General features: G+C 42.7%; 1 protein-coding gene across 1 annotated transcript in view; it reads right to left on the reverse strand.

The window, feature by feature from the left end:
* Nucleotides 1-626: 626 nt before the first annotated feature.
* The window catches only part of brox (BRO1 domain and CAAX motif containing), a 44,751-nt gene continuing 17,812 nt past the window's right edge, over nucleotides 627-27,565 (reverse strand). Inside the window, exons 4-12 of the mRNA XM_078542775.1 lie at nucleotides 17,710-17,805; nucleotides 17,546-17,618; nucleotides 14,512-14,617; nucleotides 13,676-13,765; nucleotides 8,567-8,652; nucleotides 7,631-7,712; nucleotides 4,384-4,534; nucleotides 3,566-3,725; nucleotides 627-2,916 (exon numbers count right to left, since the gene is read on the reverse strand). Coding sequence (XP_078398901.1) covers nucleotides 2,830-2,916; nucleotides 3,566-3,725; nucleotides 4,384-4,534; nucleotides 7,631-7,712; nucleotides 8,567-8,652; nucleotides 13,676-13,765; nucleotides 14,512-14,617; nucleotides 17,546-17,618; nucleotides 17,710-17,805 — 931 coding nt within the window. The 3' untranslated portion in view covers nucleotides 627-2,829. The remainder of the gene's footprint in view (nucleotides 2,917-3,565; nucleotides 3,726-4,383; nucleotides 4,535-7,630; nucleotides 7,713-8,566; nucleotides 8,653-13,675; nucleotides 13,766-14,511; nucleotides 14,618-17,545; nucleotides 17,619-17,709; nucleotides 17,806-27,565) is intronic.

Below are 27,565 nucleotides of genomic sequence, written 5' to 3' on the forward strand. Positions count from 1 at the left end.
TGCCACTGCATTCCAGGACAGCATGGTGATACTCCAGCCTTGTCATTGGACACTGGAAGGATGACAAAGGTTTCAGGTCGTCAGTCTGATAACCTGTCCTCCCCTCCATTTTGCTTCCTTGCTTTGCCAATAGCAAACTTGGCTCCATATTGGGAAGAGGAGGCAACAATGGTAGGCATCCTCTAGTGGCTTAGCTAAATGGACATTTTTCATGTGCTGTACAATCACAGGAGCATCACAGCCCAGTCAGGTACAGTACATAAGCTCTCCCTTCCCCTGGTAGTCAGCAGATAACAAACAGAAGAGGGAGCCCTGGCTGATTTTAATAGGTCACTGGCACTGAGGGGGATGTGCAGCATCCAACTGTTGCTATGCCTGAATTCAAGATACTATGTATAGACCAGGGATTGAACCTACATAGAAATTACAACAGGTAAACAAATCATTTGGCCCAACCGGTCCCTGCTGGCATTTACCCTCCAAAACTCTGGTGCCCAGCTATATTGTTCTATCTGTTCATGAGGAACAGACAGGCATCAAACAGCAACTCATCACAATCAGTCTGTTTAGGCGAGAGGGAGGACGGCAAGGAAAAAACAATTTCAAAATCTCCCACTCTACACCAGTTTAAATGGTTATAAATATGATGTTTATTTTTTCTAAGCAACATAAATTGATTACATTATCTTCTAACTTTGAATCTACACAGGATTACATGATAAACCAACATTTTAACACCAGGCAGAGGGAATAGGAATAATGCAGGGTCATTGATAACCAATTTTATATAATCTGTCCTTTTCCCTCCCTTCACTCAGAACTAATCCCATTGATTATTTACAGACCTTAATTTGAGTTAAAATTTTTAACAATGTGCAATTTGTTGTTTGCCCTAATAGTGTAAGCGTTCAGAAACGGAGATAAATGCTGTTAGTGTCATACAGGCGCAGTACTTCATTCTGACCACACGAGGATCTGCTCGTGAGCTGGCCCACTATTCAAAAGGCAAAACAGAAAAGGACTTCAAATCTGGGACCAGAAGCTGGGGTCCACAGCTGAAGACACATCAAGACCACCCACAACCTAAGAACATCCCTCTCTGGGACCACCCACAGCCTGAGAAACACACTCCCAGGCCGCCCAAAGGCTGAACATGTCCCTCTCTTGGACTACCAACCCTGGGACACCCACTGCCCAAGACTCCAGCCTGGAATCAGCCACAGCTAGAGAATACTACCATTCCTATCAACTACAGCCTAAACACCACCACCACCACCATCAATCCCCCCACCCCACCCCTGAGACAAGTACAAAGGCACAAATTAATTCCAGGCTATCCACCAACCCCTTGGACAATCATTATCTGTGAGCTAAGATTAGGTGTCTTCAGGGAATTCAACTGTCATGAACATTGCAGAGAAGTTTAATGATCTCACATATGTGCAGTGGTGAGCAGCAAGCAACATGAACCTTGGCTGATTATTTTTTTCTCTCATCTCTACCTCCAGAGGTGGCCGAAATCTCAGGCTGTGTATTGCACATCAGTTCTAGGCTATTGGACCCAGCGGCAGGTGTCGATAACCCCCCTCCCCAATCAGTGTACGAAGAAACAAGGTCCTGGTCTGAGCCTTGCAATCCACTAAAAACAAAACCTGCTAATTAACTCTCTTCCTAAAATATTCTAAAATTTAAATGTATAATGCTTACATATATTTATAAGTGAATGTGTAATATATATTCATATATCTATTTACATTTTCTTAGTTCTTCCTTTAAAAGACAGTAGGAGAGTGACTGATACTGAAACAAATGTTTAATACGTGCTCGCGATTAGAAAAGGTACTAGAAGAAAAAACCCTGAATCATTTCAGTGAAAATGGTTGTGGCAATTTAGGAGTGAGAGAAAAGCAAGGAAATGGAGGAGCTGAATGTCTTTCCTTATTCTCTTCACACACTGGTAGACTGGCAGGGTTCAAATGCCATGTGAATAGGATATAAAAAGTAGCTTGGATTGAGCCTGTCATAGACAATGGGAGCAAATTTGAGGGGAGGGGAATAGAGTCATATGCATTGGCCTGATTGACGATTCAGAATGGTTCCTGGGCCTCCTCCCCAACATTTGGTGACTGTCACTCTTTTCCCCACCCCTGGCCATAGTTAACACATGCTGTAGAGGATAAATTCATAGATAGAAATTGGCGATGGAGAAAAAGCAAGCACAGGGGGCTGGGATATATGGGGGTGAAGAGAATAAATTAACCCCTTCCAACCGCAAATTCTTGAGCACTAAGTTTTGAATGTGAGATACAAATTTAGATTTTAGAATTAAACAAATAAGAATGCTTATCAAATCTTGCTGTGGACTATCCAGTTAGGTGTTTAAGGCGAATATTAATGAAGTCCCAACACAACAGGCAACAGGAATGAGAGTGTCCGAACTGATTGGATTCGATCTGTACCAGCTCCTTGGTGTTAGTTTTTTGTGTTCTCACAGGATGATACAGTGATCCAGACTTTTCCAGAACAGGCCAAAATTGATCAGAACGGTAACCATCTTCGCCCTGAACAACAACAGGCGCTTGAGTCAGAACTGCAAAAACAGTTTGTTCTTTACTTGTGACTTGATGACTCTGGTTTAAACTTTATTTAAAAGTGGAGTCATTGTATGTGGGCAGGGGGGTGCAGGGGGAGGGAAAGAAAAAAAAATCAGGCTGTTATGTTTCAGTTCTTGGCCATTTAAACAAGGTCCTTCTGGGAGACAAGCCATGCACTTTATGTAGAAAATGTAGAGCATGGTCTAACAGACAGGTTACTCTTCACTGGCTGTCTCTAAGAAATCGAGCAGCCTGTGTCTCTCTGGGGTTTCATGTCTGGCTCCTTCACAGGCTTCACTTCTTCTTCCTTTTTATCCTTGGCCTAAAAGGGAGATAGAAATACATTAACCGTCACATTCCGCAGGAGTCCAGGATTATAACAGGAGCTGGCTGCGCAGACTGAGTCCACGATTATAACAGGAGTGGTCCCCAACAGACAAGAGTTCAGGATAATAACAGGAACTTGTCTCCAATAGAACAGAGGGTGGAATGTGATCAGCTGATGAATTACTTTTGGTATAGTTATTGTTATACAGGAGAACATTTTTCTTCCTCCATTACAGTTGTCTACCCTCTTTCCTTGAAGGCACTTGGTTCATGCTACGACTGGGATGGAACACTTCTTCCTATATTACCACAGTGACTACACTTTAAAAGGATTCAATTGGCTGTAAAGTCCTTTGGATATCCTGAAGTGGTGAAAGGTACTACAGAAATGTAAATATTTCTTTTCTTTCTCTGATCCAAGGCCTGCCAAGGCTAGCTACCATCCTGGGCCTTGCTGGGATTCAGTCCCACCCTCTGGTACCCTCATGCCGGTAGACATTATCAGCTGGGATCAGCTAATTAATTACAGAATGAGGATCAACCCTTGGGGCTTTCATGCTCACTAAAGCTCAGCTACTCACTGTGTGAATCCATCCAGTCACTGAGTGAAAGGGCCACACACGTTAACAGATCTCTCTTCCTACCTTGTCGTCCTTGGGGCCTCTGGTAATGTCGAATGCAGCATATACTTCCTCGGTCCACTGAGTGCTGAGCACTGGAAGCTCAAATGACTGCGGCTCCACCAAACCGTAGTTCGCCTTCAGTTCCAGCTGCGGAGCCTCTGGAGGAACTTTCTGGAAGTAGCTTGAAAGAAAAACAATGAAGGATGATAAAAATGAGTCTTCCTTGGTTGCCTATGTCTATCATACAAACAGCATTCTTTCTCATTCTTGGGAGATTCAGGAAAGCTCCTTCTGCTATTAATTTATCACAGTTAGACAACTCTCTACACAGCTGCATTCAGCTATAGAATCCCCATTTCCTGGGCTTCCTGCAGCTCAATAGCAACACATGAAACAGGGTAAAATCCATGACTAACTGGACAGCCAGCCAGCCAGCCAGCCAGATTGAAATGCTGACCCCCATGAAGCTCCCAGATGGCTGGTTCATTCTGCTACTGTTAGGGGTAAGATAGTGTAGAGGTTACATCGCTGGACTAGCGGTCCAGAGAATGAGTTCTAATCCCTCCATGGCAATGTGACAATTTGAGTTCAGTTTATAAAAATATAAGTTAGTATCAGTAAAAGTGACTGTGAAGATTGACTTTAGAAACTCAACCAATGTTCAGTAATATTCTTTAGGGATGAGAACCTTCCATCCTTATGTGACCCCTGTTCAACGTCAATGTGATAGACCCTTAACTACCCTCAGTGACCTAGCAAACCACTCAGTTGCATCAAATCTGGGTAACTAAGAATGGGCTATAAATGCTTGCCTTGCCAATGAATAAAAAGAAACTTACATGAAGCCATTCTCTCTCTGACACTTTTCCAGGGTGTTTTTGATGTATGTCCCCAACTTCCTAAAGAACAAATGCTCAGATGGCTTGGCTGTAGATCCTGCTCCCTTTGTTTGACCATATTCCTTGCACAGAGCCTCTGCCTTGGAATAATCTGCAGGAATAAAAAAAGGTAGAGGAAACCACTCGCCAAACTTTCACATGCTACTCACAGTTGGGTAATAGTAGAAAACCTGGGAAGCACCTTCTACCTTTGCTAACCACAGTGAAATGATTGATTGGCAGAATGTGGCTTTAGTATTTTTGTGTGGATTTGAGATCTACCACGGTGAGTGAAATGAAACTCTTCCCCACTCCCGGTATCCAGTCAACCTGAAGCACCTCCAGGTTAGTACAGGAGAAAAGAGTTCTGCATTAATAGAACTTGTACATGTCTCTATTTTCTGTGACCTCTCAGAGTCAGATTGCCATTGAGGCCCATTTTGAATTGGAAGCCCATGTCCACACAGGACTGGATTGAAGCCATAACCCATCTCACATAGGGATCCTTTGACCAGGAATCAAAGGATATCTTTATAACATCAATCTGGGCTGGACCAGTTTATTTTATTCATTCATGGGATGTGGACGTCACTGGCTAGGTCAGCATATATTGCCCATCCCTAATCGCTCTTGAGAAGGTGGTGATGAGACACCTTCTTGAACCATTGCAGTCCCTGTGGTGTAGGTACACACAGTGCTAGAAAGGGAGTTTAATGATTTTGATCCAGTAACAGTGAAGGAACGGCGATATATTTCCAAATCAGGATGGTGTGTGGCTTGGAGGGGAACTTCCAGGTGGTGGTGTTGCCATGCATCTGCTGCCTTTGTCCTTCTAAGTGGTAGAAGTCATGGGTTTGGAAGTGGTGCCAAAAGAGGCTTGGCGAGTTGCTGCAGTGCATCTTGTAGATGGTACACGCTGCTGCTACTGTGCGTTGGTGGAGTGAATGTTTAAGGTGGTGGATGAGGTGCCTGTCAAGCAGCTACTATGTCCTAGATGGTGTCAAACTTCTTCAGTGTTGTGGGAGCTGCACTCATCTAGGTAAATGAAGAGTATACCATCACACTCATGACTTGTGCCTTGCAGATAGTAGACAGGCTTTTGAGAGTGAGGAGGTGAGTTAATTACTGCAGAAGTCCCAGCCTGTGACCTTTCTTGTAGCCACAGTATTTATATGGCTGGTCCAATTCAGTCTCTGGTCAATGGTAACCTCCAGGATGTTGATAGTGGGGGATTCAGTGATGGTAATGCCATTTAATATCAAGGGGAGATGGTGGATTCTCTCTTGTTGGAGATGGTAATGCCACTGAGTGTCATGGGGAGATCGTTAGATTCTCCCATGTTACTGATGGTCATTGCCTGGCACTTGTGTGGCATGAATGTTACTTGCCACTTATAAGCCCAAGCCTAAATGTTGTCCAGATCTTGCTGCATTTGGACATGGACTGCTTCAGTATCTGAGGAGTCATGAATGGTGCTGAGCATTGTGCAATCATCAGCGAACATCCCCACTTCTGACCTTATGATGGAAGGAAGGTCATTGAGAGCGCAGCTGAAGATGGGCCTAGGACACTACTTGAGCAATTCTTGCAGCAATGTCCCAAGACCGAGATGATTGACCCCTAACAACCACAACCATCTTCCTTTTTGCCAGGTATGACTCCAACCAGTGGTGATCCCAAATGTGAAAGGTCAGTCCCCTGATCCACTGCACCACCCATTTGCCACCCGAGTTATAATGGAATGCTGTCAATAGCCTGTACCTCATAACATACCACCAATCTGACATGGAAATCCCTTAAAGAGGCAGTGTTCTGTAGTCTAAAAGTAAACAGCGCATGGAAAGTCCTTTCATTATGATATTTTGGTGGATCTTAAAAGTTTCCTAATGTCATAACGTGGAGAGGTCCTAGTGCAACTCCTCACCCTCTTCATTGCTGGAGTGTGGATACTGTGCTTTGGAGGGGGCACATTTCTCATGCAGTCCTTATGTCTATCTGCTCCTAGATTAAAATCATGAATTACTGGGAGGTATGCAAGAGTAATTAAAGCTTTTTATGCTCTATGCTATTTTTGGGGGGAACGGGGAACTTGCCTTGTGCTGTTTGCTCTCTCACATTTGTGAATTGTGAATTAACAGCGAAGTAGGGGGTCCTTTCTCTGCTGGACCAGCAGCTGTGTAGTGTGAGAGAAACTGAAGAGTTGTGTGAGTTGGTTGTTTAAACATAGGGGGCACCACAGCTCCAACTTGATCTCCATTCAATTTTCCCCTTCTGTTCAGGATCACAAGATTCTCCAGAGATTTCAAGCCACTACCCTTGCCCCCGACACCACTCCACCTCCCTCCCTCAGCCCAGGGATACGATGAAGAACCTGGACATATTCCTGGGCTACATGTCTCAGTGTCACACCAGAAACCTGAATTTAGACATTTTTAAAAAAGTCTGAATGACAAATAAATTATGAATCCTATTCACTGCCCAATACTACTCATAATCTCTGTCCTTGACTTGTTATCGTGTTCTGCCAATGCTGATCTGTGACTGAGCCCATCAGGGGCATATTGTCTGGTTTGTGCTCCCTCCCTGTGCGGGTAAGCATGGCAGGGCCGGGGTAGGGGTAGTGGGGGGTGGGGTGGGGGGGAGGTGACACTGCTCATAGCTGACTACTTTGAGCGTGGATCTTTGTAGAAAGGCAGGTGCCTCACACATCCCTTGGCTCACACACAAACTGAGGGGTTGATCTCCAGGGAGAGCTGGAGGGCCCTGGCAGTCTTAGCCTTGATTGTAGCCTGGCTATGCACAACGATAGCTGCAGTGTCTCTGTAAACTCTCTCCTGATCATTCTAGGAGGAGGAAGCAGTGAATCAGGTCAGCAGGATTTGGGACCAGCTCTAGAGCACGAAGATCATTCCAGAGCCTTGCAGCCAATCCTGAATCAGCTCCCACTGAACAGATGCTACATTCAACAGTTCAGCCCTGCTCACACACACACACACACACAAGTTGAAAGCATCAGAAATCAGACCAAATCAATTCCATGAAAGAGGCACCCATCATAAGCACTCTACCTGCTTTCAGCATGCATGAGGGAGCTGGGAGAATTGGTCTGAAAAGGTGGAGTATGACTGTTAGATGAGCCTAGGTTATTTCCAGTCCAGTGTGACAGATACAATCCCTATGGAGCTAATAATGACTCCTTTATACTCACGCTTCTCTGCTTCTTGTAGTGATCGGATGGCTTCCCCACATTTGTCACTGGCCAGCAGGGTCTGGCCATGGTAACAGTATGCCTGTAAAGAACAAGTACACAATACTGACCTGATGTTAAATCCACACGCTGCTGTAATACCACTTAAAAATGACCAGATTGTTTCATCTTGGGAGACACCAAACCCTCGAGTGTATGATGGATGCAACCCCAGGCCAACTGGCAAAGGGCTCTCTGCCCTGATTAATGCTCACTGTCCCTCCCCGCCCCCACACAATAGCCCTCCTCTCCCCGAGTATAGCGGGCTGCCACAAGCAAGCCTCCTACATGATTCCTTAGTTGAACAGTCCAAGGACGAAGAGCTTTAGAGCTGGAGGACTCTCACTGCACGTACTATGCACCAATAAAGCAGCATGATCTCACATTCTGTAATCCACCATTCTCCACCTGAGAATGTCACATACAGCTCAGTAACAGTGAAATAACTATTTGAAACAAGGAGATTTGCCTGGGGCACGAGTCCAAAAGAGAAAGTGGTAAAGAAGCAGCAGGCGGTAGGATAGGGACACAAAGCCTAGGGAGACCATCAGCTCCTCAGGCCCCATACTGGCCAGTTATGGCACCCAGTTTCTCATTCTTGTCAATCCCAATGTGCAGTAAAACAGCATGTCAGCACCAGTGCTGCGCATTACATTATTGCTGCTGGAAGCAAATCAGATAGAAAAGGCATCATACGGATTTGTTCTCATCTAACAGAGCCATCAACAATGGTCTACTTAGAGGTGGTAGGGAAATAGAATCTCCTCCAAGAAAGTGCTATTCTGATCAGACCATCAGATCCAATTCCCCATTCCAGGGATTAACCAGCTGGCACTGAACACTACAGCATCATAAAATTAGCAGCCTTCTGCTTGAATTTGCAGGTTTAACACTTACATAAGCCAGGTAGAAGGAGTTTTTGAGCTGTAAGTACTTCCTCCATTTTGCTGTGTAGACTGGATCCAAGGTGGTAAGAGTGTGATCTGAAGAAGGAAGATCAGATGTAAGCCACCATTTTCCAACAAACTCAGTGAAAGCCCTACCTGCTTCCCTGATGTTGCAGCACATTTATCCAGTGAGTAGCAGAGCTGTCAAGATCATGAAGGTGCCAGATTCAATCTCCAATCTGTACCAGATGAGCTGATCTCAGTGGGATGGCAGCAAGTGGGCTATAAAAAGCATCAACACCCCCAGGATACAGAAGGAAGAATTAGCCAAGTCTCCCACTACAGGCGTACAATGGGGAGGCAACAAAGAACAGGTGATAATCTCATTTGTTGCACACCTATTGTGTGTCAAAGGCTCTCTCAGTAGCAATTGTATCAGATTCAATGTCAATAGTACAATGAAATAATCAGAAATCTATCCAACACTGTCCTATACTTCAATTATGGTTCCCATGCAGAATACACCAGAGAGGCAATATTTTAATCCAGGATTAATTTGTAAAATTGAATAATAAAAGTTCACTTGTTTCCCCTCAGACACTGTATGGATATCCATGTTGCAGGCTATTCCTCCATTGGCATTTATTTGGAGCTATAGAAAAGTCCACATGTACCCACATCCAGCAGGGCAAGTGAGTGCAGCTGAGGAAACTGAGTGCAGATTTGGAGTTTGGTGAGAGGGGGTGTTCAGTGAAGGGGTGGAGGGGAAGGTGGTGTTTGTTTCCTTTTTCTATCTCTCTCACCCTGTAGGAATTGCTTCCTGCTCTCCTACAGGGAAAGGAGTTGGCTGTTTGGTATCTATTTCTAAGGTTTAAAATAGTATACAAATTGGTCGTAAAGTTAATGAAATATATTTAAAAAGCACATAAATAAGTGATTAATATAATTAAATAACTATTTACGACACATTAAGGATGATAAGAAGTGATGTGCCAAGGCTGCAGCATGTGGGTAAACATGTCTGCAGCAAGTGTTTGTGGCTCGAGGAACTTAGGCTGCAGGATGGATGAGCAAACTGACCATGGCACCATGGTACAGGAAGCCATTCAAGTAGGGGGAGAAAAAAGGAATGTAGTGGTAGTATGGGACAGTATAGTCAGGGGATCGACACTGTTCTCTGTAGCAAAGAGCAAGAGTCCAGAAGGCTGTCCGGTGCCTGGGTTCAGGACATTTGCTCAGGGCTGGAGAGGAACTTGCAGTGGGAGGGGGAAGATCCAGTTGTCATGGTCCATGTAGGCACCAATGACATAGGGAAAACTAGGAAAGTGGTTCTGCAAAGAGAGTGTGAGGAGCTGGGTACTAAATTGAAAAGCAGTACCTCAAAGGTTATAATCTCTGGATTATTACCTGAGCTGTGTGCAAATTGGCATAGGGTACAGAAAATTAGAGAAATGAATACGTGGCTCAAAGACTGGTGTGGGAGAAGTGGGTTCTGGTTTATGCAGCGCTGGCACCAATACTGGGGAAAGTGGGGGCTGTGCTGTTGGGACGGTCTACACCTGAACCGTGTTGGGACCAGTGTTCTTGCGAACTGCGTAACTAGGGAGATAGAGAGGCTTTTAAACTAAATAGTGGGGGCAAGGGTTCAAATGTGGAAAGATGTGGTATATAAAAGAGTAGAGACAAGATAAGAAAGGACAATATTAATATGGGAAATGAGGATCGGAAAATGGCAGGGAGGGACAGAGAGAAAAGAACCTAAGAATACAACAAGAATCAAGGTGTAATAAAGACAACAAAAAGACAAAACTAAAGACTTTACCTGAATGTGCGTAGCATCCATAACAAAGTAAATGAATTGACAGCACACACTGAAGTAAATAAATATGATCTGATAGCCATTACGGAGATGTGGCTGCATGATGACAAGCATTGGGTCCTGAATATTGAGGGATATATGGCCTTCAAGAAGAATAGGAAGCTAGGTGAAGGTGGAGGGGTAGCACTGTTGATCAAGGATGGGATTTGTGCAATAGTTGGAGATGTCCTTGGTTCAGGAGATCAGAATGTAGAATTGGTTTGGGTGGAGATGAGGAATAGTAGGGGAAAGAAGTCACTAGTGGGAGTGGTCTACAGGCCCCCTAACTGTAACCACAATGTAGGACGAAGTATATAAGAAGAAATATTGGGTGCTTGTGATAAAGGATGGCAATAATCATGGGTGACTTTAATCTACATATAAACTGGAAAAGTCAGATTGGCAGTGGTAGCCTGGATAATAGCGTGCTTTTGAGTTTCTTAGAGCAGCATGTTCTGGAACCAACCAGAGAGCAGGTTATATTAGACTTGATATTGTTTAATGTGATGGGATTAATTATTGACCTCAGAGTGAAGGCACCCCTTGGTAGCAGGTGACCACAATATGACTGAATTTTACATCCAGTTTGAAAGAGAGAAGAGTGGGTCTAAGACTAGTATTTTAAACTTAAAGAAGGGCAACTGTGTGGGCATAAAAGCTGAGCTAGCTGAAGTGAACTGGGATACTAGGCTAGAGGAAAGATCAATAGAGAAGCAGTGGCAGACATTTAAGGGGATTTCAGAATACTCAGAATAAGTTTATTCCTACTATAAAGAAAAATTCTAAAGGGAGGACCCACCATCCATGGTTAACTAAAGAAGTTAAGGAAAGCATCAATCTTAAGGAAATAGCATATAGCTGCACAAAAGATGAATGGCAGGTCAGATGATTGGTCAGGATATAAAGAACGGCAGAGAATGACTTAAAGGTTAATCAGGAGAAAGGAATTAGAGTATGAGAGGAAGATAGCTAGAAATGTAAAAATGGATAGCAAGAGTTCCTATAGGTATTTAAACAGGAAAAGAGTAGGTGAAGTGAGTGTTGGTCCTCTAGAGAATGAGAATGGGGAGTTAACTGTAAATAATAAGGAAATGGCAGATGAAATGAACACATATTTTGCTTCTGTCTTCACTATAGAGGATATAAAACATTCCAGTAATAACAGTAAATCAGGAGGTGGAGGGGAGAGAGGAACTTGGTAAAATTACAATCACTAGGGAAGCGGTACTGAGCAAACTGATGGAACTGTGGGCTGACAAGTCTCCAGGTCCAGATGGATTTCATCCTAGGGTCTAAAGGAGATGGCTGATAAGCTAGTAGATGCGTTGGTGTTAATTTTCCAAAGGTTCTAGAAAGGTTCCAGCAGACTGGAAAGTAGCAAATATAACCTCTCTATTCAAGAAGGGAGACGGGCAGAAAACGGGAAACTATAGGCCAGTTAGCTTGACGTCTGTCGTGGGGAAGGTGTTAAAATTGATCATTAAGGAGGTTATAGGTGGGCACTTAGAAAAACACAAGGTAATCAGGAAGAGTCAGCATGGTTTTGTGGAAGAGAAATCATGTTTAACCAATTTATTAGAATTCTTTAAAGGAACAACATGTGCTGTGGATAAAGGGGAGCCTGCAGACGTACTGTACTTGGATATCCAGAAGGCATTTGATAAGGTGTTACATCAAAGGTTATCGTGGAAAATAAAAGCTCATGGTATAGGGGGTAACATATTTGCCCGGATAAAGAATTGGCTGGCTGGCAGTGAACAGAGTATGTGTAAATGGTTCTTTGTCTGATTGGCAGGATGTGACTAGCGGGGTCCTGCAGGGGTCAGTGCTGGGGCCTCAGTTTTTTAAAATTTACATCAATGATTTCGATGAGGGTAGCTAAATTTGCAGACGACACGAAAATAGGTAGGAAAGTGTTGTGAAGACAACACAAGGAGTTTGTAGACGGATATAGATAAGTTGAGTGAGTGGGCAAAAATCTGGCAGATGGAGTATAATGTGGGAAAATGTGAAATTGTTCACTTTGGCGAGAAAAATAAAAAAGCAGAGTGTTACTTAAACAGAGAACAACTGCATAATTCTGAGGTGCAGAGGGATCCAGGTGTTCTAGTGCATGAGTCACAAAAAGGTATAACATGTAATAACAAGTACAGCATGTAATCAGGAAGGCTAATGGAATGTTATCCTTTATTATGAAAGAAAATGAACATAAAAGTAAGGATGTTATGCTTCAGTTATACAGAGCATTGATGAGGCCACATACTGAATAGTGTGCACAGATTTGGTCTCCTTATTTAAGGAAGGATGCAAATGCGTTGGGAGTGTTTCAGAGGAGGTTTAATGGATTGATACCTGGGATGAGCGGATTGTCTAATGAGGATAGGTTGGACAGGCTAGGTTTGTTTCCACTGGAGTTTAGAAGATTGAGGGGTGATTTGATTGAAGTATATAAGATCCTGAATGGTCTTGATAAGGTGGATATGGAAAGGATGTTTCCTCTTGTGGGCGAGTCCAGCACTAGGGGGGCGCTGTTTTAAAATTAGGGGTCACCCGTTTAGGACAGAGATGAGGAGAATTTTTTCTCTCAGAGGGTTGTGCGGCTTTGGAACTCTCTGCCTCAGAAGGCAGCGGAAGCAGGGTCACTGAATATTTTTAAGGCAGAGGTAGATAGATTCTTGTTAGGCGAAGGAATCAAAGGTTATCAGGAAATGTAGATGGGAATGTAGAACTCGAAACACAAACAGATCAGCCATGATCATTGAATAATGGAGCAGGCTTGAGGGGCCGAATATTTCGTATATTTGTACGTATGTTCATATGTTCATATCTAGGAGCTGCTATATAGCGATTAATGACTCTACCCAACTTCTGTCTCTCTAACCAACTGCTGCCACCCACTTACTGCTCCTATTGATATTAGCTGACTCAGTCCAGGCCAGGGGTAGTACTATAAACTTTCCTAACCTGCAAGGCTCATCTACTCACTTATTGGATAAACTAACTTAGGTATCAAGAGGAGCTGTCAATACATTGACCACAAGGCCTTCTGAGGAGCTTTTCCTCTGAATTAAAAGGGATATCTCTTTGGACAACAAACGAGCCTAGTTTAACATTATCACACAAGTGACCACCAGACTTCTGCAAATTTCAATGGGTATTTGCGTGAGTGAGAAAGAAAAAAAATGATATTATGAGCAAGAGTACAAATAAATGAAAGAATATGAGTGAGAGCGTAAACAAGAGTGAGAAAGTGCAACTTACCAGCCCTCTGATAGAAATTGGCTGTTTCATTGGCCAAAGCTGCGATCAGACCAGAGTTGTGCTTCAATTCAATGGCTCGTGCGATGGTCACTTCAATCAAAAGGCAAATGAACAGTTACTTTCTTGTACAATAATGTTAATTGTCCCTCATCCTTTAAAAGCTCTATTTACTGTTGATCTATATGGATGATTTATCTTTACAGCTATCCCTCCTTGCAGAATGCCTGCTTCCTGCACCTTCCCATGGGTGAGAAAACTGGAACTCACTGAGCAAGAATTCAGAGGTATGAAGTGACATGTCATCTGGACTGGTACACAGCTCGGAGCTCTAACACACTGCAGCAACTGGACAAGAGGAATACATTGCCCCTATGAGAGCCTTTTATTTTAAATACATTCTCAGGATCTGGAAGTCTCTGGCAAGTATGGCATGTTTGTCCATCCCCAGTTGCCCTTGAGATGGAGCTGATGGAACATGTTCTTGAGCTGCAGAACTGTAGCGATTTGATACTACTTGCTGAGCTGCCACTGATCACAAAGTCACATAGAGTCCAGACCTGAGTGATCACAGCAGGTTTCCTGCCCTAAAGGAGGTGAGTGAACCAGATAGGTTTGTGTGGTGATTTGACAGCTTCATAGTCACTTTTACTGTTACCTATTTCTATGCTTCCTTTTAAAAAAAATTGCATTAAACTACCATGGTGAGATTTGAACTCATGCTTTCTGGGTTATTAGTCCACAGCCCCTACAACAGCCTTCAAATGATGAGGCCAGATTTATACTGAAGAAGTTAGAGTTATAGGGAAAGAATTGAAAATGCTGACATCTATTCATACCTTCTTGAGCCTCAGCTTGACACTGAATGATGTAGGTATCGAGAACCCGTGATTCAAGATCCTTTCCTTTCTCAGGCGCTGTCACAAGTCTGCCTACTTCGCCTTCCTTAGCAGATTAAAATTAAATTGAATTAATCATGATATCAGTTTATGCATGAGGGATAAAAACAGTAGAAAGATACATTATTGCCTTAGGGAAAAAGATACACTATACGGTTCACTATCAATCATCTTCTGACATGCATGCATACTCTACAATATAATGTTATAATATAATACTTTCACACTGAAACTGGAAATCTCTTCCTCGGGTCTCTGGACTCCAAGATGACATCAGATTTCTGTCCAAGTGTATTAGTTATTTCTGCTGCTGTGTCCTGATCAAACTTTCTGCCAGGTCACCGTGAGTGAAATGCCAGCTGTATAAACATTCAAGAGTTTCCAAGTACATTAATTATATGAGAACCAGCAAGTTACAAACCGAATGGATAACATTCCAAACAGCAGGCCAGTTAACCAATTAAAAACATTAAAATCAATTCCTATCCATCGGCAGAATGGTGCCAACCTGCAAGACTATCAGCCTGATATAAAGGGCATCCAAGGTTTTCCCTGCAGACTTACTGGTAATGCACTTCCCATTGAGATATTGACATAAATAGCAGGAAGTCCCCAGTTCAATGAGCTGGGGAGAGTGCAATTGGCCAGGATACCCCTCTAGGTTGGGGCAAAATTAGCCAGTGTCCAGAAATCAACATTTAGAGAGGATGAAAAGAAAAATTCATCATGTAACCAAGGAACAGCAAGCAAAATCCTTTCTGATCCTCTCTAATGTCTACACATCTTTCTTAAAGCATGGCACCCAGAACTGGATGTAATCATCTAGCTTACTTATACAAGTTCAACATAGCCTCCTTGCTCTTATACTCTATGCCCCTATTGAAAAATACTGCATGCTTTATTAACCACTCTCTCAACCTGTCCGGCCACCTTCAATGACGTATGCACATAAACACCCAGGTCCCTCTGCTCCTGCACCCCCTTTAGAATTGTACCCTTTATTTTATATTATCTCTCCATGTTCTTCCTATCAAAATGAATCACTTCACATTCCTCCACGTTGAACTTCACCTTTCACTTGTCCACCCGTTCCACCAACTTGTCTATGTCCTTTTGAAGTTCTACACTCTCCTCCTCACAGTTCACAATGCTTCCAAGTTTTGTATCATCCACAAATTTTGAAATTGTGCCCTCTATACCAAGGTCTAGGTCATTTATATGTCCGAAAGAGCAAGGGTCCCAATACTGACCCCTGGGGAATTCCACTACAAATCTTCCTCCATTCCGAAAAAACATCCATTAACCATCTTCTATAATTCCCTAGATTCTGGAGATGTCCCAGCAGATTGGAAAACCACGAATGTAACAACTCTATTCAAGAAAAGGGGAAATTATAGGCCAGGAAGCAGGTGTTAACCTGTCATTTGGAAAATGCTGGAATCCACTATTAATGAAGTTGTAGCAGGACATTTAGAAAATCATAAAACAATCAGGCAGAGTGCAGGTATAGCAAATGCTTTGGAAGGCAAATTGAATGTTAGCATTCCTTGCAAGAGGACTGGAATATAAAAGTAGGGATTTTTTACTGCAACTGTACAGGGCCTTGTGTGAGACCACATCTGGAATACGGGGTACAGTTTTGGTCTCCTTATTTGAAAAAGGATAAAACTGTGATGGAAGCAGTTCAGACAAGGTTCACTGAACTCATTCCTGGGATGAAGGCTTTACCTTATGAGGAAAGTTTGAACAGGTTGAACCTACACCCATCGGAGTTTAGAAGATTGAGAGGTGATCTTAATGAAACATAAAAGACCCTGAAGGGACTTGATAGGATGCTGAGAGAATGTTTCCTCTTGTAGGGAAACTAGACCTAGAGGACACAGTTTAAAAGTAAGAGGTCTCCCTTTTAATATGGAAATGCCCACAGGGGCATTAGTCAGTGGAATTCTCTTCCCCACAAAGCAATGGAGGGGCTGGGCTATTTATTCAAGGCCGAGTTGGATAGGTTTTTGAAAGACGAGGGAGTCAAGGGTTATGGGAAGCAGAAAGGAAAGTGGAGTTGAGGCCACAATCAGGTCAGCCATGATCTTATTAAATGACAGAGCAGGCTCAATGGCTGAATGGCCTATCCTGCTCCTAAGTCCTATGTTCAATCTGAAAATAACCAATGTCTATCATGGCCAGTAACCTGGGCCAATAAACATGGCTTGTGACACAATAATAAAAATAACATCCTGTAGGGAAGGAAATCTGCCATCCCTCCCCAGTCTGGCCTACACGTGACTTGAGACCCACAACAATGTGGTTGACTCCTAACATCCATCTGAAATGGCCGAGCAAGCCACTCAGTTGCATCTTTTTTTATTTGCGCATGGGATACGGAGGTTGCTGGCAATAAATGCAGGTCTTGCCAGCAACCTCCATATCCCAATTGCCCTCGAGAAGGTGGTGGTGGGATGCCTTCTTGAGCTGCTGCAGTTCGTGTGGTGTGGTACACCCACAGTGCTGTTAGGGAAGGAGTTCCAGGATGCAAGAATGCTGCCAATGGAGTCAATGTGACAACTGGCACTTTCTTTGTTTGGGTTGGGGTGGGGGGCACTGAGGCAAGACAAAAAGAATAGTTGAGGTTTAACAAATAAATTTAATCAAAGCTAGCATAATATAACATAGTAGAAAGGGGTCGAAGTTGCAAATCCCAACAAGTTTAAGCAAAGCCTTGAAAAAACTGTGGTACTCTGGAGCTGCGCTGCTTTTGGGTAGAATGGAGAGAGTGAGATGGGATATTTTCTCCCGTGCCATGCACCAACCTTACATAAAAGGAGCAACGAGACAGCCTACAAACCACAACTTCACTACCACTGCTGTAAATCATACAAATTTACAGCACAGGAGGCCAACTGGTCCAGAGGTTAGGAAGGGGAAAGAAAGAATGAGAAAGCCAGATGAAGTTAAATTTAAGGTAGCGACTGGTTACCTTGATATGTTTGAAGATTCCAGCTGCGCTCCTCAAGCTTCTGTGCACATCTTTTGCTTCATCCACGGTTACACTAAAAATATATACAGCAACATTAATCCAAATGACTCCAGTCCAGAAAAATACAATACAAGAATGGTTGGCATTAAATTGTGTTTACTTACTCTTCCTTTCCGGCTAGTCTGGAAGCATATTTTGTGTGCCACAAAGCTATGTTAAACTCCATGGAGACCAGGTCAAAGATAGCATCCTGCTGGGCACTATGAGAGCAAAATGGAAATAGTTTCATAAATCTTTGTTTGATAAAGGGATGAGATATTTGCATCAACCTACCTTGACATGCAACTTATTGGAGAGACTGCTCTGTACAGGCTGACAGACTCAGAACAAAGAAGTGTCCTTTCCCTCTCTTAACTGAGAAGAATATGCATGGAAATTGCACTATGTAGGCCAGAGGGAATTTGGGTGTGAGTTCTTGAGTCACCACTGGGATTTGAAAACAAGACAGGTGGGGGAAAACAGGTTCTGGGGATAAATCAGCAAATAGGTGTAAGGAACTATATAAAACATCATAAAATTTCAAATAAGAACTTAGCAGTATCCAAATCCACAACATAGAAATGATATTGGGGCTTTACAAAGGGTACAATGCAGATTCACTAGGATATCATCTGATATGAAGAAATACAAAATAAGGAGAAAGAAATGAAAGAAATGGGTCTTTTACAACAAAGATTGTTGTTAGATCAGAAAGAAGTGTTTTAAATTATGAAAGGATGAGATAGGATAGCTAGAAACAGACTTTGTGTTGCCAAGGGGCAGCATGTAATCACAGAAGGTGCATGGAGGTCAAGAATCGACTCTTGGGAAACCCGGTAAGTAACAGTGCAGTGGCAGGAAGTGAAGCCATTGGTGGAGATGCTCTGGTTACGACTGGGTAGGCAAGCATGAAGCCAAAACAACATTCCAAGTTGCTAGATAGAGACATAAAAAGAAATGGATCCCAAGCCAAAGAAGGAATGTTAGGAGGGTTAATCAAAGAGATAAGCCGTAAGGAGCAGAAGGGCAGATGATTAAGGGAATGAACAAGAGGTTATTGTAATATTATGAGGCCCCTCTATGGAAATAACAAGTGCTATTGATTCTGAGAGAACAGTACGAAGACCTTAAATTCATAAAAGTTACCTACCTTTTCAAAATAGTGTTCCTACAAACACAATTTCTCTTCTCTAGATGTGCTTAGAGTTAAAACGGGCATAAGTAGTCTTCTTGCACCCCACCCAAGTGACCATTCTTCACATGTAAGCTTAAACACTGTTAGTGGGATATGCCATTGAGAATGCATCATATACAAGCCAATCCTGTCATCATTCAATATGCACAGAGGAGTGAGAAACTGGCTAATTTTCTTTACTTGCCTTGGTAAAGAGGTCAATTGCAGCATTCCAATCAGCACTCCAGCTGAAATCACTTAATTCAGCAAGTTTTGAGCCTGGGAGTTCATAGGAACATAAGAGGCCATTCAGGCCATTGAGCCTACTCTGCCATTCAATACAATCATGGCTAATCATCCACTTCAATGCCTTTTTCCTGATATTATCTTAGCACAACATTAACTGACATACCAGGGGAGCCTGAAGCATTGGTTGAAGCACTAAAACCACTCTTGGTCAGTTATGATTCACCGATTTTCAGATGCTGACACACCAGTGGTGAATCTCCAACCTTTTCGGTTTTTATTCCTGAATGCCCAACATTCACATTTTTCTTTCCCTTTCTCCAAAACCTTTGACTCAGGTTTCCTTTATGAGATTGTAATGCAATGTGGAAATCTTGTCTCCCCAATTCTACAGTGTGAGGAGGGACCAGGGCAAACCTAGGTTAAAAAAACCCATCAAAAATGGAAATTACAACCTTTCCAACTTGTCCATACAAATCTCCTTTCCAGCCCTTGCGTTTAGTTAATTTATCACTTTTGGATGGAAGTGTTAAAATTTCACTCTGTAGCTTATCACACCACTAGTCTTTGTGGCAGGAAGTTCCAGAGTTCTTTGTGTGAAGTAGTTGCTCCTAACACCTCTCTGTATGCTGGTCCTGATTTAAGGTTATGTTCCCTTGTCCTTCTGTATCCCATGAATGGAAAATGCTTCAGTCTATCTACCCAATCAATTTTTTTGAAAAAATTAAAAAGATAGTGAATAAATAAAGCCCGAGCACGGACTCACATGGACACCACTATTCATTTCCTTACAATTGGAGCACCTATCCATTATCCCTTCTCTGTCTTCTACCGCCTAACCAGGTCAATTATATGTCTTCAATTCCATAGGCTTTAATTTTAGCTATTAGTCTCGTATGTAGAATCTTATTAAATGCCTTCCACATAAACTACATCCTGTTATGATCAGATTGAGAATAGTAACTTTTTATTTAAAGTAGACAAAATATGAAATCCCAGCTGCCTGTTAAGATAATAAAGCCACAGGATTCCATGGGTTTAATCAAACAAAACGAACTTAACTATGCAAAGTCAGCAAAGTAAAACAATCTACAATATCCATCTTATACTTTAACATTCAGAATTAACATGAAGTAAATATGATTAACAGGCAAACTGTGATCAAACACACCACACTGCACCATAAATGGCAGATGCAACCAAGACAGATCCCACAGATTTCTCAGCAATCCACCCAGACATCAGTGACCATTGAGTGTCACAAAATCTCGTTAAAACTCTGTCTCCGTAACAAGGGTTTTCAACTTTTCACTTTTGAAGATCTTGCCTCTGACTTCCATGCCTCAACGACTGCTCACTTCCCGATAGTTCGATCTCTTCTCCTCAGACTACATTCCACGGGATTCACAAAGCTACACTCCTGCCTCTAATTCCGACATAATTCCAACTTTTTCGCAGACCACTAACTTCGGTAAGTTGCCACTTACCCTAGGTTTCTCTGAAATACAGTTTCCCGGCTGCGCCAAACTATAAATGGCTCCCAAGGCTTCTCTGAGCCCTAACTACCTGGCACTGAACCAGTGACCTTCTGCCACCTTCTCAGCTCCCCAGGACTTCTCTGAGCCCTAACTGCCTGGAGCCTGGTAACAGCTCTGTGAGCTCTGAACCACACAAGGTCCAAACTTCAACCCTCTCCGAGCAAACACCCAAAAAAACGGAAACCAGAGAACCTTCTTAAGTTCCACCCATATCCATGACGATGCAGTCTTTCACTGAATGTTCTAACTCCCAAAACAAACCTTTTTGGCCTTAAATTTTCATGGCCCCAACCTATTACATGTGACTTTGTAGCGGTTTGTTACAACTTGCTTGCTAGGCCATTTCAGAGGGCATTTTGAGAGTCAACCACGTTGCTGTGGGTCTGGAGTCACGTGTAGGCCAGACCAGGTATGGACAACAGATTTCCTTCCCTAAAGAGCCTTATTTGAACCAGGTGGGTTTTTACAGCAATCGACAATGATTTCATGGTCATCAGACTTTTAGTTCCAGATTTTTATTGAATTCATCTGCCATGGTGGGATTTGAACCCGGGTCCCAGAGCATTACCCTGGGTCTCTGGATTACTAGTCCAGTGACAATACCGCTATACCATTGCCTCCCTGGTGCACTAATAGACTCCAAGCTGTTTTAGCTACATTTATCCTATTTTCTAAAGCTACACCTTAATCTTCCCAGAACTAAACATTACCTCTAAAATATTAACATGAGCTATTAACTAGATATTCAACATAATCCAAAGGCATTCCCCAGTCTACTCCACAAATTAGTTCCTCAAAAAATGTAATTACTTTATTAAGCATGCCCGAACCTTTACAAATCCACAACAAAAACAGAATTACCTGGAAAAACTCAGCAGGTCCGGCTGCATCGGTGGAGAAGAAAAGAGTCGACGGTTCGGGGCCACACGACCCTTCAACAGAACTGAAGTATCGTTAGGAGAGGGGTGAAATATAAGCTGGTTTAAGGTTGGGGGCGGGGGGGAGAGAAGTTGAGGGTGGGGTGGTTGTAGGGACAAGCAAGCAGTGATAGGAGCAGATAATCAAAAGATGTCACAGACAAAAGGATCAAAGAGGTGTTGAAGGTGGTGAGACCTGCTGAGTTTTTCCAGGTAATTCTGTTTTTATTTTGGATTTCCAGCATCTGCAGTAGTTTTTTGTTTTTATCTTTACAAATCCATGTTGGCTCTGTCTAATCTGCTCAAATATTTCAAGTGTTCATTCATGCAGTCCTTATTTATAGGTTCTAATAATTGGAACCTGCTGATCAGAAAGGTGTGCAGTGTTACATCAGGTGTTTATCCAGCAGTCCACTAGTGAATCCTACTTCCCACCTCATAACCCTTGTTTACAACTGCCTGGTCCCATCATCGTCTTCCTTCAGCTGATAGGGTGGGATTGTTGATTATTTCTACATGAACAGCTGACATGTTTTGTTTTGCAGGTTACCAAGCAGGTAAAAAGCTCCTTAATGTCTCTACTCCCCTCCTCATTCTTTATCTTTCCCCTTCTGGTAGATACTTAACTACTGTTAATCTAATAGCAATGTATAAATGTATGTTAACTTCATCTGCTCAGCTCAAATATCTCTCCAAGTGCTCAATCATTCTGTCCTTAATTACAGATTCCAATAACTCCCTCGCAAGAGACGTTAAACTAACCGGTCTATAACTTCCAGGTTCTCTCTCACCTTTCTTAAATAATTGAATCCAAAATCTGCAAAACAGGTTTTAAAAGCAGCCAAATGAAACCAGTTTGAAAACAAGCACACACTGACACACTGACGTGCATTAGGACTTTCCTTTTTTGACTTCCTCACGCTTTAAGTTGGGGCAACAGCCACTCTGTAGGCATGAATGAGGAAGAGAGTTATGGGTAAGGCCAAAAGAAATCAAATAAAGCAGTGTGGAGGTTAAGTGGGTTAGAACCTTGTACATAATTACACTCAAGAGGGAAAAGGTAAAATGGGTTAGGTAGCACGGAACAGAAACATGGGTTAGAGTTCATAGAAGGTGACTGCTGTGAAAATGCCTTCAGAGATTGTATTCTATTAGACATTCATTGCTGGCCTTGTGTAGAATACATTGATCTGTGTCACCTAATGGGCCAGTCAAATCAAATCATAATGTTAATGGAGAGAGGAGGGCATTGAAACACAATCTTTTTTTTAGAGAAACACATATTTTAAAAAGTTATGATTAGCACTTCTTACATAAGAACACCATCCTGTTTTAAGAGCGCAGGGAGTAGCAAAGAATTTCTCAACACCTGGAAAGTTCACCCTACAATACCAGAGAAATACAGAGTTTTCCAGTGCAACACCTTTCAACAAAATGATAGCCTATAGTCTTTTTTATTCATTCACAGGATGACCATCGCTGGTAAGATTGCATTTATTGCCCATCCCTAACTCTCCTTGAGAAGCTGTTGGTGAGCCACCTTCTTGAATATAATAGTGGCTTGCAAGGCTATTTCAGAGGGTCAACCACATTGCTGTGGGCCTGCGGTCACACATAGGCCAGACCTGGTAAGGATGGCAGTATCGTCAGTTATAAATTGCTGGTCTTCTTAAGGGGGTCTGAACTCTACCCTTTCCCACTCAACTTTTAAATCTCAGCATTGACTGTTAACTGATCTACAGAAGACTACTAGATGAGAGGCTGCATGGACTGAGGCATATCTATAGTTTTTAAAATTAACAGTTCAAAGAAACAAACACAGAGTAAAGTCGCTTTTTAATTTTTTCATGGGTGTGAGCATCACTGGCAAGGCCAGCATTTGTTTCCCATCCTTAATTGCCCTTGAGCCACCATCTTCAGATCCTCAATGAAAGAACAAAACAAAACAGATAAAATGTCTTCCATCTCTTCAGGATATCGCAAAGCGTTTCACAATAAATGGGTTCTTTTCTGTAGGCAAATGCCCTGCACACAATTACTTAAACTAACCTAAAAGCAAAAAACTGCGGATGCTGGAAATCGAAAACAAAAACAAAAATACCTGGAAAAACTCAGCAGGTCTGGCAGCATCTGTGGAAGGGAGCACAGTTAACGTTTCGAGTCCACATGACTCTTCAACAGAACTAAGGAAAAATAGAAAAGGGGTGAAATATAAGCTGGTTTATCTTTTGGTTATCTCCACCCATCACTGGCCCTCTATCCAGCTGTCTTGTCCCAAACCCCACCCACCCCTTAAACCAGCTTATATTTCACCCCTTTTCTATTTTTCCTTAGTTCTGTTGAAGAGTCATGCGGACTCGAAACGTTAACTGTGCTCCCTTCCACAGATGCTGCCAGACCTGCTGAGTTTTTCCAGGTATTTTTGTTTTTGTTTACTTAAACTAACCCTTTTGGCTCATTGGGAATCTACGTCCTTCCCACCTTACTTCAAAAGAGACATTTTTTTTTTAAAAAGGTGCCAATAAGTTAGGTATGTTATTAAGTGCACATTGCACACTTGATCACAATAACTATTTGTAGGGGCTTTTCGACTTTAGTCCAAAGTTCTCCGTCTATCAGGAGATGCAATTATAAATGAGTCATGGTTTGGGGTTGATTAAGGTCATTAATTATGGGGAAGTAAACAGGAAGGAACCTGACTTGCTTTTGCATACCTACAGGTTGCAGAAACAAGCCCAGTGCAGCTAAAGAGATCAGTTCTGATACAAAGTGAGACAATGCTACAGAAACGTAGAGCTTGATGCTAAAATGCAAAAGTAAAAGTGATTTAATTTAGTTCTTTTTGAAAACTGTTGAAACTCTTTGATCAGTAACTTTATGGCTCATGAATCAAGATGCTCATTTGTATGCAGTTATTGTTCTGTGTGCCTTCATTTCATGGAATGTTAATCTGCTGACAATTTGCATTGCAAAAAGCTTGAGCCATAAAAGTCACTATCACAGCATTCAGTTTTTTTTCAAAGAGATACACACATTCCCATTGTTTGAGCCAGAGCAGATTTTGCAATTCCTGCACGGGTCCTCAGTACAGTTTGTGTTAAGTGACTGTATGGAGTTTAAACTCCGGCTATAGATCTTCTTTGAACTGCTTTCCCATGAATAGTGCAATTATTAAAGCTCCTGTAGTCATAGGAAGCGTGCTGCATGGAGAATGGGTTATTCCACTGTAACTCAAGAGTACTAATACTTTCCTTCCCCCACAGCTTTTCAGAATAAAATTCTACTTTTTCCCCAGTTCTTCCTCGCTACCATTTAAGGATTTCCATCTGGTTGAATTCCTGGCTGAGCTGTTATCACTATCTATTAAAGGTAGCTGGTGTATTGGGTCATGTGCTTTTTTGATCACTGCATTCTCCTGGAGCACTTCTTGGTCACCTTCGGAAGTCAGGGAAATTTCCTAGAATTCTTTTCTCTCTAAATTGGTCTAGGTTTTTTTTGAAATGTGTTTTTCCCTTTCCCAGGAGATTATATGGCTGCTGGTGGATACAGGGGATAGGGGAGGGAGGAGGAAGTCGATATGAGACAAGCTGAATGAACCAGTTGTTTTTTTTTTGGTCTGTCATTCTTATATGTTGGTAGTCCTGAAGGTACTTACTCAGTCTGGGATATGGTTCCTTTGATATAGTGGTTGTTCTTCCTCTGAGACTAGCCAGCAAGCAGTCTATTCAAATTCAGGGAGAGGGCGTTATTGCTGAGCTGTTGTTTGCACTTACATCAAGTATTGCAGGATAGCAAGGGGAAGGTACTCAGGCTAATGCTTTTTTGCCCCTCCATCGCACCTTGTCCAAGAATGTGGAGGCCAACTTCTGTTCTACTTGGCTGAGATCAGCTGACATAGCACAGGCCAAGAATTAAAGTGGGTTCATACCACACTGGGTGATACATTTACTTACTGAGCCATTAGGAAGAGCAAGCAGCGCAAAACTAAAAAAATGGTGATGGTGAATCATCAGGAGATTTCAAGACACTGATTTTAAAAATGAAATACCCTGGCAGAAAAGATTCTACAGGAGATTGGGAGACACAGCAAAAATTCATCCCTAGGAAGAAGGAGCATACTAAAGGGAGGACGAGGCAACCATGGCTGACAAGGGAAGTCAGGGACAGCATAAAAGCTAAAGAGAAAGCATACAATGCGGCGAAGAGCAGTGGGAAACCAGGGGATTGGGAAGCCTGCAAAGACCAACAGAGGACAACTAAAAAAGAAATAAGGAGGGAGAAGATTAAATATGAGGGTAAACTAGCCAGTAATATAAAAGAAGATTGCAAGAGTTTTTTTAGATATATAAAGGGTAAGAGAGAGGCAAAAGTGGACATTGGGCCGCTGGAAAATGACGCTGGAGAAGTAGTAGTGGGGAACAAAGAAATGGCGGAGGAACTGAATAGGTACTTTGCGTCAGTCTTCATGGTGGAAGACATGAGTAACATCCCCAAAGTTCAAGAGAGTCGGGGGGGGCAGAGGTGAGTATGGTGGCCATTACCAAGGAGAAGATGCTAGGAAAACTGAAAGGTCTGAAGGTGGATAAATCACCTGGGCCAGATGGATTATACCCCAGAGTTCTGAAGGAGATAGCTGAAGAGATAGTGGAGGCGTTAGTGGTGATCTTTCAGGAATCACTGGAGTCAGGGAGGGTCCCAGAGGACTGGAAAATCGCTAATGTAACCCCCCTGTTTAATAAGGGAGTGAGGCAAAAGACGGGAAATTACAGGCCGATTAGCCTGACCTCGGTCGTTGGTAAGATTTTAGAGTCCATTATCAAAGATGAGATTTCAGAATACTTGGAAGTGCATGGTAAAATCGGGCAAAGTCAGCATGGTTTCATCAAGGGGAGGTCATGCCTGACAAATCTGTTAGAATTCTTTGAGGAGGTAACGAGTAGGTTAGACAAAGGAGAGCCAATGGATGTTATCTACTTGAACTTCCAGAAGGCCTTTGACAAGGTGCCGCACAGGAGGCTGCTCAGTAAGATAAGAGCCCATGGTGTTAAAGGCAAGGTACTAGCATGGATAGAAGATTGGCTGTCTGGCAGGAGGCAGAGAGTGGGGATAAGGGGGTCCTTCTCAGGATGGCAGCCGGTGACTAGTGGAGTTCCACAGGGGTCAGTGTTGGGACCACAACTTTTCACTTTATACATTAATGATCTAGATGAAGGAACTGAGGGCATTCTGGCTAAGTTTGCAGATGATACAAAGATAGGTAGAGGGACAGGTAGTATTGAGGAGGCGGGGAGGCTGCAGAAGGATTTGGACAGGCTAGGAGAATGGGCAAAGAAGTGGCAGATGGGAGTACAACGTGGGGAAGTGTGAGGTCATGCACTTTGGTAGGAAGAATAGAGGCATAGACTATTTTCTAAATGGGGAGAGAATTCAGAAATCTGGAGTGCAAAGGGACTTGGGAGTCCTAGTCCAGGATTCTCTTAAGGCTAACTTGCAGGTTGAGTCGGTAGTTAGGAAGGCAATTGCAATGTTGGCATTTATTTCGAGAGGACTAGAATATAAAAGCAGGGATGTGCTGCTGAGGCTTTATAAGGCTCTGGTCAGACCGCATTTAGAATATTGTGAGCAATTTTGGGCCCCATATCTCAGGAAGGATGTGCTGGCCCTGGAGAGGGTCCAGAGGAGGTTCAGGAGAATGATCCTAGGAATGAAAGGCTTAACATATGATGAACGTTTGAGGACTCTGGGTCTATACTCGATGTAGTTTAGAAGGATGAGGGGGGATCTGATTGAAACTTACAGAATACTGAAAGGCCTGAATAGAGTGGACGTGGGGAAGATGTTTCCATTAGTAGGAGAGACTAGGACCCCAGGGCACAGCCTCAGAGTAAAGGGAAGACCTTTTAGAACAGAGATGAGGAGAAACTTCTTTAGCCAGAGAGTGGTGAATCTATGGAATTCATTGCCACAGAAGGCTGTGGAGGCCAGGTCATTGAGTGTATTTAAGACCGAGATAGATAGGTTCTTGATTGGTAAGGGGATCAAAGGTTACCACGCATCTGTAAAGCATGTGTTACCTGAGAAGGCGGGAGAATGGGGTTGAAAAACA

Source organism: Cetorhinus maximus, chromosome 5 (genome assembly GCF_964194155.1).
Source record: "Cetorhinus maximus chromosome 5, sCetMax3.hap1.1, whole genome shotgun sequence".
Classification (NCBI taxonomy): domain Eukaryota; kingdom Metazoa; phylum Chordata; class Chondrichthyes; order Lamniformes; family Cetorhinidae; genus Cetorhinus; species Cetorhinus maximus.